Source organism: Urocitellus parryii, chromosome 8, assembly GCF_045843805.1.
Source record: "Urocitellus parryii isolate mUroPar1 chromosome 8, mUroPar1.hap1, whole genome shotgun sequence".
In the NCBI taxonomy this organism is placed as follows: Eukaryota; Metazoa; Chordata; class Mammalia; order Rodentia; family Sciuridae; genus Urocitellus; species Urocitellus parryii.
The window spans coordinates 16222688-16239387 of NC_135538.1; the positions used below are offsets into that span (position 1 = coordinate 16222688).

Consider the following 16700-nt stretch of genomic DNA (forward strand, 5'->3'; position numbering starts at 1 on the left):
CCTTCTGGGTTCGCTTCACCTTCCTTTCTGAGTTACTGATCTCCAGTCTGCTCACTGCTGCACAGCACCTAGCAGTGACTCCTATGCTGGCAACCCAGTTCCCACCGAACTATCAGCCTGTGGGCTGAGATATTTTCATTGTTTTGCAATCAATTGCTTCCCTACCAACTCTGGGTCCACTGAGTTCAGCCTCCCTCTCTGTTCCACAGGTTCTCACAGACAGGTATATTTTAATCTGCCGCTGTCCCCCCCTCCTCCCCTCAGCAACCACAGTTGCTGCTGCCAGCCAAACTGGCACAATTCTAAACATATTATTTCTTTTATTATATTTAAAGTTTCTGACTTTCTATGTCTCTGCAATTTCTTTTACAGTTCCCCTAGTTACCTACCCATCTCTCTAAGGAGCACTCTTCCCATGTTTTAAGTCTGCTGCTAAGGAACTATGGGAAATTGTGCCCTTCCTCTATTCTGCCATCCTCTCTCTCAAAATTCTTTCTTCCAGCTTCTTGAGATAAACAGGATGTTACAGTTTTCTATAGTCTTTCTACGGTGCCAGAACACAACAGAAATTTCACTGTTATCTGTTAGTTCCCTTCTATCAACATTTTCTCATCCCTCCATCCCTCTTACTGTCCACACCATCTAATTTCAACTTCTGAGATCAACTTTTGTGGATTCCACATGCAAGTGAGATCATTTGGTACTTGTCTTCTGTGCCTGGCTTACTTCCCTTAACATGATGATCTCCATTTCCATCAATTGTGTTGGAGAGAACATGATTTTGTTCTTTTTATGGATAAATAGTATTCCAGTGTGTGTAGGTACCACATTGTCTTCATCTGTTCATCACTTGATGGACACCTAGATTGTTTGTTTCTTTGCCTTTGTGAACAGTGCTAAAATGAACATGGGCGTGCAGATGTCTTTGACAGACTGTTTTTATATACTTTGGCTATTACCCAGTAGAGGAATTCCTGGATCATATGCAAGTTCAATTTTTCAATTTTTGAGGACCTCAATACTGTTTTTCCTAGTATCCCTATTATTACCACCTAGAGGTACTAGTATCATTGACTCCATTCAGCAAAGAATCTAAGAACAAGACACCAAGATAGGAAGTAAGAAGTAGGTTTATTGCAAATGTGAATAAAGATATAGAGAAGACTTCTCTGAGAAAAAGGACCTCAGACACGGGAATCTGGTGGGGGAGTTTGGGCCTGTTCTTTTGATGGTCTGTGGAATTCCTCCTTTCCTTATCTGCTCCCCTGTTCATGCTCTCCTCACTATTATTGAATGGTGCCCCCTCTGTCCATGCATCTGTTTTAGTTTTCCTATTGGATCTCTTGCTTGGGAGCACTAGTACGGAAGTGTCTAGTGCTGACTGGGTCTCCTGTTTGTGTCCACAAGCACTTAGGTCAAGCAGGAAGTTGACCTCATCAGAAGACCCTCCCCATGCTCCTTTGTTCTGACCCTGCCCAACCTCCTCACTTGCCATCTTGCCCTGGTTGCCGAAGCCCCCCTATCTCTCCCCCACTATGAATCTACATCCGGCTAACAATTTGCAGGATTCTCTTGCAGGCACTTATTTTCTTTTGTATTAACAACCATTCTTACTGGAGTGAGATAATATCTTCTTGTGGTTGTGATTTGCATTTCAGTGGTGACTGGTGATACTGAGTACTTTTTTGTATGCCTATTGGCCATTTTACTTGTCTCTTTTGAGAAATGTCTTTTCAGATTTTTCTCCATTTTCTAATCAGCCTATTTGTTTTCTAAGTATTAAGTTCTTTGAGTTCCATATGCATTCTGGATATCAACCTATTATCTGATGTACAATATGCAAATATTTTCTGACATTCTGTAGGTTCTCTCCACTCCCAAAATTGTTGCCTTTGATGTGCGGAGGATTTTTTAATTTGACTCTTCTATTTGTCTATTTTTGATTTTGTGTTCTGTGCTTTTAGAGACTTGTCCAAATTCTTTTAGAGACTTTCCCATTCCAATGTCCTGAAACATTTTCACTACATATTCTAGTAGTAGCTTCATAGCTTCAAAACTTACATTTAAGTCTTCGGGTTTTTAGTTTATTTGTTTGTTTTTTCAAGTACTGGGGGTTGATTCCATGGTCTTCTGCATGGTAAACAAGCATTTTACCCCTGAGCTTTACCCCCCAGCCCATTTAATACACTTTAAGTTGATTTTTCTAAGTGAAGAGCTACAGAGGTCTAGTTTTATTCTTTTTCTTGTGGATTCCCTCCCCTGTTTTTCCAACACCATATATAGAAAATACTGTCATTTTTCTACTGCACATTCTTATCACCTTTTTCAATAATAGGCTGCTGTAGGTGTGTGGGTCGAATTCTATGCTCTCTGTTCTGTTCCATTGGTCCATGCTTCTGTTTGTAACCCAGCACCATGCTGTTTGATTACACCAGCTTGGTTGTGTATTTTGAAGTCAGTTCATGTAACTCCTCTTGCTTTGTTCTTTTCCTGCAAGATAGCTTTGACTCTTCAGCAATTTTGTGGTTCCCTGGAAATTATAGAACTGTCTTTTCTATTTCTGTGAAGAATGCCCTGGATGTTTTGATAGGGATTACATTGAATCTGTGGATCCTGTTGGGTGGAATAGACATTTGAACAATATTGGATCTTCCAAAACATGAACATGGTGATCTTCTCCTATGATTTGTGTGTGTGTGTGTGTGTGTGTGTGTGTGTGTGTGGTATGTGTGTGTGTGTGTGTAGTTTTTAATGTCTTTCCTCAGTACTTTATAGCTTTCACTGTAGAGATATTTTGCCTCTTTGGTTAAATTCATTCCAAGCTATTGTATATTTTGCAGTTACTGTAAATAGTATTGTTTGCTTGATTTCTATTTCAGATTATTTGCCATTGGTATACAACAACTCTAATAATTTTATTTTTTGTATTCTGCAACTTTGCTAAATTCATCTATCACCACTAATAGTATTTGGTGAAGTCTTTAGAGTTTTCTATATGTAAGGTCAGCTCATCAGCTCATCTGCAAACAGTGAGTATTTAATTTCTTTTCTTTTCTTTTTTTTTTTTTTGAGTTTAGATACTCTATTCTTTCTCTTGCCTGATTGCTCTACCTAGCACTTCCAAAAGTTCAATAATTAAAAGTGGTAAAAGTGAGCATCCTTCTCTTGTTTCAGATTGGAGAGAGAAAACATTCAGTGCTTACCCACTTGTTATGATGTTAGGTGATGGCTTATTTCATATGTCCTTTATTCTGATGAGATATATTCCTTTTTGCCTAGGTGGTTTGGCATTTTTATTATGAAGAGATACGGATTTTATCAAATGCCTTTTCTTCATCTTCATTCTATTAATGTGGGGTATTACATTTATTGAAGCTAGTGTTGAACCCTGGTTGCATCCCTGAGATGAATACTCTTTTCAGTAGGCAGTTGAATTCAGTGTGCTAATACTTTGTTCAGGATTTTTTCATCTTTGTTCACCAAGAATATTGGCTGTGTTCTTGTCCGGTTTGGGTATCATGATAATTCTGGCTTTATCAAATGTATTTGGAAGAATTTCTTTCTCTTCTATTGTTTGGAATAACTTAAGGAGAACTAGAAACTGTTCTTATTTAAATGCTTGGTAGAGCTCAGCAGTACAGCTCTATGATCAGGGGATTTTCTTGATGGGAGGCTATTACACCTGATTCAATCTTGTTACTTCTTATTGGTCTGCTCAGCTTTTTTATTTCTTTTGATTCAGTCTTGGTAAGGTATGTATGTGTAAGTGTTCAGGAATTTGCCCACTTCTTTTAGGTTGCCAAATTTTTACAAATAATTACAAACATGGATATCTTTGTTCCTAATAATCTGTAATGAACCTTTGTGTTTCTGTGATATCAGTTGCAAAGTCTTCCTTTTCTTGTGTGAATTTATTTGAGTCTTCTCTCTCCTTTACCTAGTTAGGCTAGCTAAGGGTTTATCACTTCTGTTTATCTCTTGAAGGACCAGCTCCTTATTTCATTCATCTTTTTTGCTGTTTTTTAGCCACTAATTTATTTATTTATGCTATGCTCTGATATTATTTCTCCCTTTTCTCTAATTTTGGTTCTGTTTTGGGGTACTTGATATTTTTTATTAATTTTTTCAAGTTGTAGTTGGACACAACACCTTTATTTTCATGTGGTGCTAAGGATCGAACCCTGTACCTCCCACATATGAGGCAAGCACTCTACCACTGAGCCCAAGCCCCAGCCTAGTACCTGATATTTTCTAATACACTTGATAAACAAAAGTCTGCCAGGCTTTCTTACAAAGCACAGCAGACTAGGCATATTTCTGCCTTTCCTATTACATCTAACCTGGCATAAACACTTTCGGATCCTCTAAAGCAGATAGTTTTGATCCCTCCTCTACTACCATTCTTTGAACTTATGGATTTTTCCATTTCATTCATGGTAGGATATCACCTTCTATCCGAAAAGAAGGTAATTCCCTGGCACACAAGTGCTGTCTTTGAACAGTCAAGCTACAAGCTATGAACCATAATTATAAACTCTCCCTCATGCAGCTGTGATCCCATGGTCACTGGGCCCACCATGACTCAGCATACACACTGCCCCTCCCTGCAGTCCAGGGCACTGCTTCTCCACATCCTCTGCCATGCAGGCCCTTCCCTCACAGCAGGCCTGGCACTGCCCTTGCAAGTTCCTGTGCTGCTGGGTGTAGGCATTGTTCAATGGTCAGAGGGGAAGTGGGCCATGTCCTGGGAATGAGGTTGCTTGCCAAATAGTGCCCCCATCTGCCTGAAACAAGGAAACATGCCCACCATAAACAGGTGGAGCACACAGCTTGGGAAGGGTCATTCTTGCTCTGCCAGCTCAGCCCTTCAGAGGGATGGGGAGGGGGTGTCTAAAGGGTCCTTTCTCACCAGCCCAACCCTTACTCGCCCTTTTCCCTCACAGGGACTCACTCCCTTTGCTATGACTTCACCATCAATTCTAAGCCAGCACCTGGACAGCAATGGTGTACGATCCAAGGCCAGGTGGACCACAAGAATTTCCTCTCCTATGACTGTGGTCTGGACAAGGTCAAATCCTTGAGTGCCCTGGGAGGGAAAGTGAGTGCCACAGTCACCTGGGAAGAGCAAAAAGCCACACTGAGAGATATGAGGGATACGCTAAAACAGAAACTGGCTGACACTAAAGCAGAAAATGACATGGCCAAAGGTAAGCAAGGATGGTCCAGGGACATGAGAGCTGATACTGGGTTTAGTGATATCATTGTGTCCATGAAAAAAAAAATGGGTGTTGGTTGTTCCAAAAAGCCCAGACAGGGCTGGTTTGGAGAGAGAACACAGCCAGATTAGAAGGAGACCAGGGAAGGTGGGACTGGGTGGGACAAAGGATTTGTTAAGCAAGGAGGCTGATCTCTCTCTGATGGGGGCAGGTCTCCACACTCTGGAGGGCAGGATGTGTTGTCGGCTTAAATCCAGTGGATGCACCAGTGGCTCCTGGCAGTTTGGATTCAATGGACAAATGTGGCTTCGCTTTGACTCAGACAAGAGAAGCTGGACAGAGGTTCATCCTGGGTCCAACTGGATGAAAGAAAAGTGGGAAAATGACAGGGAAATGACCAAGTTCTTACACAAAACCTCAATGGGTGACTGTAGAACCTGGCTTCAGAACTTGAAGGAATGGGAGGCAGAGCTGGAGCCAACAGGTAAGTGGCAGGAGGGGGAGGAAGTGGGAGCTGCTTTCACATGAGTTGCTGCTACGTGTGTGTGTGTGTGTGTGACCCATCATCCACCTTGACTCAGACCTGGGTTAACAGCCAAAGGTATAGTCTTCCCATCTTTTCCCTTCTCACCTCCTAATGCCTCTTCCTCAATGCACATGCTTTGGTCTGGCATTTGCTCGTCTCTTTTTGGAAATTCTTGTGAATCACTTCACATGGCAGCTCCTGAGACCCTTCTCCACCACCATCCTCATGGGTCACCTCATATTCTGCCACCAGGAAGGATGATTTTTATTGTCACTGAGGCTTCTCCCTTTATCTATATGAGATTCTTAAGGTCAGGACCCTTCTCCTGTCTCCCTTAATCTTCATGACCTGTCACAGCAGCTGCCACATAGCAGAGGTCTAGGAACTATGTGCCTGCCTGAATGATGTGGGGCAGCAGGAGCTGAGCAGGCATCTCCACAGATTTTGCTCTGAACAAGGGCTAACTGTCTTGTGTTTCCACTTCAGGACCTTCAACCACCACCCCAGACAGAGTCTCCCAGGAGTCCGCAGCCAGCACCCTTATTCCCTCGGTCCTGCTCTTGATCCTCACCTGCTTCATCCACCTAGGCCTCCAGATCTTCCTGACAGGTGCTATGGGCAGAATGGACAGAGAGACATGGGGCAGCTGTGTGAGCAATGAGGACAGGAAAGTGAACTCCCAAGGCCCCAGTCTGCACTCTGACTGGTCCTTCTCATTCTGAGATGAGACAGAAGAATCAGGCCTCCCTCCTCTCACTGGTAGCAATAGCTTGGCCATGCTCAGCCCTGAGTTCTGAGAAATCCTCCCTGTCAGGGCTCATGGGAAAGAGGAGGGGCCATACCAAGGCAGCCTGTGGATTCTAAAGGGTTTTAGCTTATGCAGGTCTGATTCAGACCAGATTTCTACAAATAAAGGGGCCGAGTGGTGCGTGGCAAAGAGATAACAGAAACACAGGAAGGCAAATATCCCATCCTGGGTGATGGCAGCATGGTAGCTCCATTCATTGTGTACAGAGGAAGGAACTCCATACCCACAGTCAAAAAGAGAGGTCATACGGCTAATGCCAGGATAGGGAGCAGAGAAGGCCTTTCCGAAGCTGGAGTTTAGGGCTGCCTTCCCACAGGAGGCTCATTTCTAGCAGTTGAAGGGAAAACTGGGAATAGAGTCTGTCCAGGATGAAGGCAGAGGATGCCAGCTCTGGGGACTCCTACAACTCCAGGATTGACCCTTGGGCTGTGGCCCTGGAACCCAGCCTCCTGCAGACTCCAGATCCTGAGCCAGCTCAGCAGCCTCTGCCTTGAGCAGAGCCTCTGCAGAGACTGGTGGGGCTGAGCAGCTGCTGGAGTCTGGTGCTCCAGCTGACTTAACCAGAATGGAGGGAGTAGGCAGGGCCAGTCACTTTTAGAGCTCTGCTGCTTCCAGGTAAGGAGAGGTTGAGGGGGAAGGGGGAAGAAAGATGTGTATCTGTAACCCTACCCAAAACCTGGGAACCAGGTTCCCCACCCTCTCTTTTGACAGAACTCTCCCCACCCCCAGGTCCTATGGCCCCTCCTATCTGGAGGAGGAGCAGGCTCCCAGTCAGGGAGCAGATCTAGTCATTAAAGCTTCAGTCCTGAGACACCAAGGCCTACTGCAGGGCTGGGGCTGATTCTAGCCTGTGAGAAAGAAGGGAGGAGGGTGATAGAGGCTGCAGGACCCTTGGGTTGTGGGTGGAGGAGAACACATGACCCAAGGTAAGCACCCAGGAGAACTGAGGTAGGATTTCTTCAGAGAGTTAAAGTAACATGTTTCTTGTCTAAAGGTTGAAGATGCTCCCGAGAAGCTTCTGAAAATGTGATTCAGTTAAATAACTGTCCTTACTGGTCTTCTGCCAGTCTACTACCTGCTCTTCCTCCATAGAGCAGATGAAGATTGAAGTATAAACCCACAGGCCTCCAGCATGTCAGACTTTCTCATGTAGCCTAGAGCTCCTCTGCTTATTCAGATCTAGTGAGATTGAGAAGAAAGTTGTGAATGTCCCTTCCAGGCACACCACGAGCCATAATCAACTTCTGCAAGAGTCGGACTGTTCTGATTGCTGCTTTCACTTTCCCATCCATTATAGCAGCCACACATACCTTTCCTTTGCCACCCACTGGCCCCTGCTACCCCAGGATCTGATGACCCCCATGAAGATTCTGTGACTTCAGCTTCAACTTTGAGCCCCTTATTCTGTTTTGTGATAGTCCAATTCTGCACTCTTTGTTAACACGTTAGGCCAAGTCCTTTGCTAACCTATGGAATTGTACACTTAGCTCTGGCTGCTGGAACAGGAAATCTCAACAAGGAGTTTCCATCCTGGTTCTGTGTAATCAAATACTTCTCTGCACCTTGAGTTGACCTTTGTATAGACTGGATCTGGAATGTCCCCCAAAGATCTATGTGATGTATGTGTTGACTCTGGTGCTATTGAGAGGCGAAGAAAACTTTAGGAGGTGAGGAGTTGGGTCACTCTTTGAAGGGCTCTTTATGTCCCAGGCCCCTTCCTCCCTCTCTCACTCTCTTTTAAAAAAGAATAAATTACTTATCATTGCTACCACAATGTGAGCGATATCTTCTGCCACGGCTCCTACTGCCAGGATATTCTGCCTTATCTCAGGCCAAAAAGCAATGCAGTCAGCCAAACTTGGACTAAAACTTCTGAAACAGTGAGCCAAAAACTAATATTTCCTGTTTTGTCAGATGTTTTGTCACAATGATGAAAAGCTGAATAACACTGCCTTGAGATGGTGCAATATGTCTCTAAAATACCATGGCAGACTTCACTATTAACTTCAGGGACTCTGTCTGTTTTGTTATATTTAAATAAACATCTCTGTTTTTTAAAAAAAATCTTATTGGTTTGGAGTTTTTTTATGCAATCAATCAATGTGGTGGTTAATTTTATGTGACAACCCACTGCCTCAGGGATACCCAGATAGCTGGTAAAAAACAAAAACAAAAAACATTATTTCTGGGTGTTTCTCTGAAGGTGTATTTGGCAAAGATTTGCTCTGAAAGCAGTAGCCTGAGAAAACAAATCTCCTTCCCTAGTGTGAGCAGGGATCATCCAATCCTTTCAGGGCCCCCAGCAAAACCCAAAGCAAGATTCTTTGTGAGATTCCTCTGCGTGATCTGAGGTGTCCATCTTCCCTGGTTCTGGGATATGACAAGCCATCACTGATTCTCAGACTTCATGACTCAGATCAGGACTTACACCATCAGCCCTCAGTCCCATGTCTTTGGTTCAATCTGAATTATACCCCTTACATTCCTGATTCCCCAGCCTGCACACAAACACTGGAATTTCTTGGTTCCATAATCCATAGACCAATTTCTACAGTAAGTCTCTCGGTTCTGTTTCCTTGGAGAACCCTGACCAATAAAACTTCCTAGAGAATGAGTGACATTTTGTGCTTCCTTCATATTGTAGAGTAAATAAAACCAGTGACTCTGCTACATTAGTTTATGTAAGTAGAATTTAAAGATCATTCCTAAACTAATGGGTAGTCTAGATGGCAATTTCAAACATTTTGCTGGCTCAAAACAAATGTGCTTAAGGGATGAAATTTTTCCTGGTTTTACCCCAGCACACTTGATAGTGATTTTGTTGTTGTTACTGTTATTCCTCAACCTGACCTCACCTTCAATTAGAAGTAAGTTGTATGCATGTGGGAATGGGTGTACATAGTGGAGAGAAAATTATTTAATTATTTAATTATTTTTAAAATTTATTCTCTTCCTTCCCCCAGTAGAAATAAATCAAATCTTTACATTCAAACAGCAGAACACTCTCTACTTTGAAAAAGTTGTTACTTATTCAAGGATAGGATTAATATCCAAAATATATGAAGAATATGTACCAAAAGTTACATATTGAGCAATTCACAGCATATAATCCTGCACCAAGATTCTACAATATGACACAATCAGGAGCGAGATTAAAAGCACAACGGGCAATTATTACAACCATCAAATTGACAACTTCTTGAATATAACTGTACCAAGTGGGGAATAGGAAAAGGATCAACATAGCTATCATACTTGTTGGTCAGAGCACAAATTGAATCAATCCTTTGATATGTAACTGGATAATATTCTATATGGTAGGGTTGGGGTTGTGGCTCAACGGTAGAGTGCTCGCCTAGCACATGCGAGGCCCTGGGTTCGATCCTCAACACCACATAGAAATAAATAAAACAAAGGTTTAAAAAAAGATTTAAAAAAATAACCTGTATGGTTAACAGTGTGCTCATGCAACTTCACAACAATCCCAGCATTATTTCTGGGCTTCCAAATGTGTTCATATAGCATTTAGATATATAGTTGTTTATTGCAGTGTGGTATGTAGCCAGAAAGCGTTCTGGTTATTTCATTTTTCCTAGGATGTGCTTACCAAGATAGTAAGCCTTACATCTCTGTAGAGGATATTGGGACTAAGATATAATTTTGCACTTGTGTTCCAAGTTTTTACTCATTGCAACACACCTCCTCTTCATTCAGATCACTCTGGGTTTCTAATCTGGCTTAGGTCTTGGAATTGATTGAGGTAATATAGCTGTTTTTATTATTCCAGTTAGACCTTCCCCCTTGGTCTTAAACTCTTCTGTTTACTCAGATTCACTGAGGATTTAGCAAACCTCTCATATCTTTCACTTTCAGGAACACCATGAACTCACATCCTCGGGCTGCAGGAGTCAGACAATTCTGTTTGCTGTTTTGACTCTCCTGCCCATTACAGTAGCCCCTTTGCTCTGCACCTTGAGTGCCATCAAATGACTCCCATTGCCTTTTGGTGTCCCAATTCAGGGACTGCAGTTCCCTCTCTGAGGTCTGGTCTCAGGATTAGAGTAATGGCAGAGCCCTTCAAGGATTCCAGAGTTTCCCTTGGAAATTGTGTTGCACAGTAGTGGTGACAGTGGTAAGAAGCAGTGGGGACTCTCAGGGTGCCACTGCCGCCACTGTCGCCCAGAGGTCCATTGTGAAGTTGCCTGCAGGGTTGGTTGCACACAGCCATTTCCATCTTGGGACAGTGGCCAGAGCCTTGTGGGCCAGGGTGCTTGCAGGCTTGCTGCTACCACCATCTCACAGTGCAGCCACTTCTGCCTGAGAACACAACACAGGGCCTGAGATCCAGTGTCAGGGTGCCTAGGTTTTGGCTGCCCTATGGTTCTCCTGCTGGGAGTGCTGGTGGCCACCATTTTGCCACTTCTTTGCAAGGTCACTCATTTGTGCACATGTCTCATGGTCTCTCTGCAAGGTGGAATGGCATTGAAATCCTGGGACTGCAACATAGCTGAGCCTGGGGAATCTTACATCCTTATCTGTCAGACAGTGAGTGGATCTGCCTGGGCTGTTCATGGCCAGGCAATCCTGTGAACATTCAGACTGGGGGCATTTTGCCTGGGGGAAGCATTAATTGTAGATGCTAGAGAGTGCCGGGCTCCCCAGCTTCACTAGTTCTGAAATATGCCTGCATTTGGATTGGCTCCCCACAATGACCCTTAACCCTTGTTATACTCTCAGCATGAATAATCCACCCCACAACAAACCTTGGCTCTCTGCCATCTGACATTGCCCCACAGGCTGAGGAAAACCAGCAGTACAGGTGCCTTTCTAAGAAAGCCCCTGACATTTCCTCCTTCTGCTTTTAGCCTTTGTTCCAGATTCTCCCTGATCTATCTCCTGGGGTGGGGTTTTTCTGGGTGCTGAAGAGAGTTGCCCCCGGTGAGTTCAGCAGATGTGGCACCTTAGTGATCTTCCAGAAGGACAAGGCATATTCTCTCCAAGGAGGAATGGATCTCAATCCCTGGAGGAGGCAGGAACTTTTCTAGACTTATTCCTTCCTTAAGCGCTGCCTCAGCATTAGAGATAAGGGCTGCTCCCCAGACACGCCACCTATGAATCTTTAGAGCTTCCCCCCCCCAACAGATTAACACTGTTAGTGTTAATAATTCCTCTTCTTAAACATTGATTGCCTCTACTTCCTCATATTAAACATTGCCATTCCTCTGTGGTTTGAGTCTCCTGATTGGACCTAGGCTAACACCACTGCTCTCCAAACCATTATTCTGTGTTATTTTGGCACAGCCGGTGAGTAATTCACCACAGAGATACCCCTTCCCAATGATACTTCTCAGTCTTCCCTGAAACTGTCAGTAAGGCAAGCATAGTTGTGCACACCAGTAAGCTCAGTGATTTGGGAGGGTGAGGTAGGAGGATCACAAGTTCAAGACCAGCCTCAGCAACTTAGTGAGGCCCTAAGGAAGTTAGCATGACCCTGTCTAAAAAATAAATACATATTTTTATAGGACTAGCAGTGTAGCTCAGTGGTAAAGTGCCCATGGGTTCAGTTCCCAGTATCAAAAAAAATTAATAAAAAGTAAAACCATGGGGTTGTAGCTCAGTGGTAGAGCACTTGCCTAGCATGTTGAAGGCAATTGGTTTGGTACTTAGCACCACATAAAAATAAATAAAATAAAGGTATTATGTCCATATACAACTAAAAAATCATATTCAAAAAAAATAAAATCATGGACTGGGGCTGTAGCTTGGTGGCAAAGAGCTTGCCTAGCATGTGCAAAGCCCTGTGTTTGATATTTAGAATCACATTAAAATAAAATAATTTTTAAAAGTAAAACCATGTAATTAGATATTACCCAATATTTCTCATAAGACTAGTACACCACACATGAGATCACCTGAACAGATAAATTTATTGCCCCTGTACACCTAATCCAGGATGCTGATTCAGGAGCCTGAGGAGCACTCTTCTTTTCCCTTGGAATTCTCACAATTGGTCTTGAAAAACTGATTCAAGATTCTTTGTTTTTAAAAAAAAAATTTCTGGGTCTCATATCAAGAAGACTCAGTTGGTCTTCTCTAAACCAGTACTTTTCAATTACAGATGATGTTGTCCATCAGTGGAACATTTGGCACTGTCTGAAGGCAAATTTGTCTATTACAACTGGTGGAGGATGTTATTCATCCAGTGAACCAGGTTTGCAGCTCCAACCAATCTACATAGCACAGGGCAACTGACCATAGCGAAGAACTATCTGGCCAAAATGACAGTCATGATCAGACTAAGAAACTTCATAGAATTTGGTCTGGCCAGTGTCCATTTCCATTTGGTGAACACATTTCCATTACCCACACACATAACACAATTTCAACAGTGGTCTGTCTTATTGTGTACATGTTCATCATAGCCCAGGAATGGAACTTATTTGCACAGAAAATGGGGACTCACTAAGAACAGGGAGGACTCTCATCATCCTGGCTCTCCCCCCTGACCCAGCACTCCCATTTTCCTCTTACCAGGTCTATTCTCTTCCTCTAATACCAAGATTCACTCCTCTTGGCTGAAAACCATTATTCTTATCCAAAGTAAAAGCATTCAGTGCTTGAAGCTGTCAAACGTGAATGGCAATGCAAAGTGACCCAGTCAGAAGCAATAGATGATTAGAAAAAAATGGAAAGGATCAGACACTAAATGGATGGTTTATAACCAATTATTGTGATTTCTGACTGTAAAATTAATTTATACTGATCACACACCATTTGAAAAGTAACAATATATAAATAACAAAATTAACTTACATGTACATTAACAACTTAAAGATAATTAGTGTGGGTGACATCAGGAAGGTAGCCAAGTAGGAGCGCTTCAGCTTCATCCAGCCTCTCCCATACAAATTCACCCTGCAAATATCCACCCCATTAATAATAGCTCCCCTCCCTTGGGAATCAATTTAACAAAAGAGATGAAAGATTTCTACAGGGAAAACTACATAACACTAAAGAAAGAAATATAAGAAGGCCTTAGAAGATGGAAAGATCTCCCATGCTCTTAGATAGACAAAATTAATGGCCATATTACCAAAAGCACTATACAGATTCAATGTGATACTACCAATTAAAATCCCAGTGTCTTGGGCTGGGGTTGAGGCTCAGTGGTAGAGCACAAGTCTAGCATGCATGAGGCACTGTGTTCAATCATCAGCACCACATTAAAATAAATAAGTAACATATTGTAAGGTATTGTTTCCATATACAACTAAAAAATAATAATAATCCCATACCATACCTCACAGATTTAGAAAAAGCAATCATGAAATAAATTTGGAAAAATAAGAGACCCAGAATAACCAAAGCAATTCTTAGGAAGAAGAGTGAAGCATGAGGCATCACAATACCAGATCTTAAACTATACTACAAGCCACAGTAACAAAAACAGCATGGTATGGACACCAAAACAGACATATAGACCAATGGTACAGAATAGAGGACACAGAGACTAACCCACATAAATACAATTGACAAAGGTGCCCAAAACACACATTGAAGAAAAGATGGCCTCTTCACCAAATGGTGCTGGGGAAACTGGATACTGATATGCAGCAAAATGAAATTGAGCCCTTAGCTCCCTCTATGCACAAAATTCAACTCAAAGTGATTAAGAACCTAGGAATTAGATCAGAGACCCTGTGCCTAAGAGAAGAAAAGGTAGGTCCAAATCTTCATCATGTCAGATTAGGCCCCGACTTCCTTAACAAGACTCCTAAGCACAAGAAACAAAACTAAGAATTAATTAATGGGATGGATTCACTTAAAAGCTCCTTCTCAGCAAAAGAAACAATCAATGAAGTAAAGAGAAAGCCTACCTTATGGGAGCAAATTTTTACCACACACACATCAGATAGAGCACTAATCTCCAGGATATATAAAGAACTCAATAAACTTAAAACCAAAAAAAAAAAAAAGAACCCAATCAATAAATGGGTTAGGAGACTGAACGGACACTTCTCAGAAGAAGATATACAATTGATTAACAAATATATGAAAAATACTTAACATTACTAGTAATTAGAGAAATTTAAATCAAAAGTACAGTCTCATCTCACTCCAGCCACAATAGCAGTTATCAAGAATACAAACAACAATAAACGTTGGTGAGGTTGTGGGGGAAAGGCACACTCATACATTGCTAGTGGACTCCAGATTTGCAACCAATCTGGAAAATACTATGTAGATTCCTTTAAAAACTTGGAATGGAACCACCATTTGACCCAGCTATCCCACCCTTGGTCTATACCCAAAGGACTTTAAAACAACACACTACAGTGACACAGCCATATCAATGTTTATAGCAGCACAATTCACAATAGCCAAACTGTGGAACCAATCCAGAGGCCTTTCAATAGATGAATGGATAAAGAAACCATGGTATATATACACAATGGAATATTGCTCATCAATAAAAGAGAATAAAATTATGGCATTGGGAGTAAATGGATTGTATTAGAGAATATCATACTAAGCAAAGTAAGCCAATCCCCCCAAAAACGAAAGGCCAAATGTTTTCTATGATAAGTGGGTAAGAATCCAAAATGGGGGGCTGGGGCATATGATGAGTGGAGGAACATGGGAGGGGAGGGCAGGGGCAAGGGAATAGGAGAGATGCTGGAATGAGACAGACATCACTACCCTAGGTACATGTAGGATGCACAAATGGTGTGACCCTACTTTGTGTTCAATCAAAGAAAACAAAATTGTGATCCATTTGTTTACAATGAATCAAAGAGCATTCTGCTGACATCTATAACTGATTAGAACAAATAAATAAAATAAACTTAGGACTACAAAAACTTAAAAACATAAGAAAAAAAGCAGGATTGAAACAGTGAGAGAAATGGTTTGTTTTTCCTATGCTGTCCTTTCCCCCAATTGACACGAAACCACACACAGCCCATCCCCCTACACACAGGGTTTCTACAGTGGAAAATGTGAGGTGAAGGTGGACATTCAGCTTCACCACCATTCTGGAGCCCTTCACAAGAGGCAGACCTCTGTCTTGCCCCCCCCACACACACACACACAAAAAAAAAAACAGAGAGCACTTCCAGAAGGATCAACTGGAGAAACTATAAAGAAAGAAAGAGGAGCTCACAGCAAAAGATGTGCAGATCTTGGTGGTTGCCCTATGCTGTGGCTCAGGGAACACTGTAAAATTCTGACCTGTGCAGGGCAGCTGTGGCAATCCTGGGCATGGAACTAATGGTCCACCAGCTGTAGCAGAGAGACCAATCCAGATAGTCTGATGGGACTTTATGAACAGGATACCTGTTGGAAAACCTCACAGGATAAAGTTAACTAAGAAGATTGGAATAAATATACATATTTCAAGCATTATAGTGTCCATGACAAATGCACCCAATAGTATCTGTCCACTTTTTAAAAATTAAAGCCTCAATTAGAAATAAAAGAGAGCCAGGTGTGGTGGTGCATGCCTGGAATCCAAGCAGGCCTGGAGGCTGATGCAGGAGGATTGCAAATTCAAAGCCAGCTTCAGCAATTTAGTGAGGCCCTAAGTAAGCAACTTAGTGAGACCCTCTTGCTACATAAAATATAAAAAGGGCTGGGTATGTGGCTCAGTTGTTAAGCACCCCTGAGTTCAATCTCTGCTACCATCCACCCACCAGTACCCCCAAATTTATATATATATATTTTTCCACAACACATGACTAAACCAGTCAGAATCACTCCAGATGTATTAGCCTGGCATGAAATAATCACACAAAGACAAAGAAAATACCTTTTTCTTTGGGTTCTGTGATGGGTCCTCTGATTCAGCTCTCACTAGGGGGGCAAGGCAGGCAAGAAAGAGAAGGAGCACACCTCAAACCTGGGTTTTATGGGGTGAGGCTGTTCAAAAGAACATTCCACTCATATAAGGCAGAGGGGTAATGTTACAAGGGGCAGCCCACTCCCAAAGTTGTGCTCCTCTGCTGAGTGGAAATGGGGATCCACCTGCCTCCTGGTCAGGGAAGCCAGTCTCCACATTTCCATCTCTCAAAGCTAGGGGGCGCTCAGCTCCCATGTGGCAGCTCCCAACATATATTCACATTCAACACTCAAACAATTAAAAATATATCCT

At 42.4% G+C, this 16700-nt stretch overlaps 1 protein-coding gene and 1 long non-coding RNA gene across 2 annotated transcripts in view; one reads left to right on the forward strand and one right to left on the reverse strand.

Moving 5' to 3' along the window:
• Window positions 1-16700, reverse strand: part of LOC144256690 (uncharacterized) — a 145268-nt gene that overhangs the window by 105496 nt on the left and 23072 nt on the right. The gene's annotated exons all lie outside the window — the stretch shown is intronic.
• Window positions 2416-6464, forward strand: LOC144256627 (UL16-binding protein 1-like). Its single transcript, XM_077801983.1, has 4 exons — window positions 2416-2464; window positions 4944-5207; window positions 5428-5700; window positions 6229-6464. Exons 1-4 carry the CDS (start codon window positions 2416-2418, stop codon window positions 6462-6464), a joined length of 822 nt encoding a protein of 273 aa, XP_077658109.1.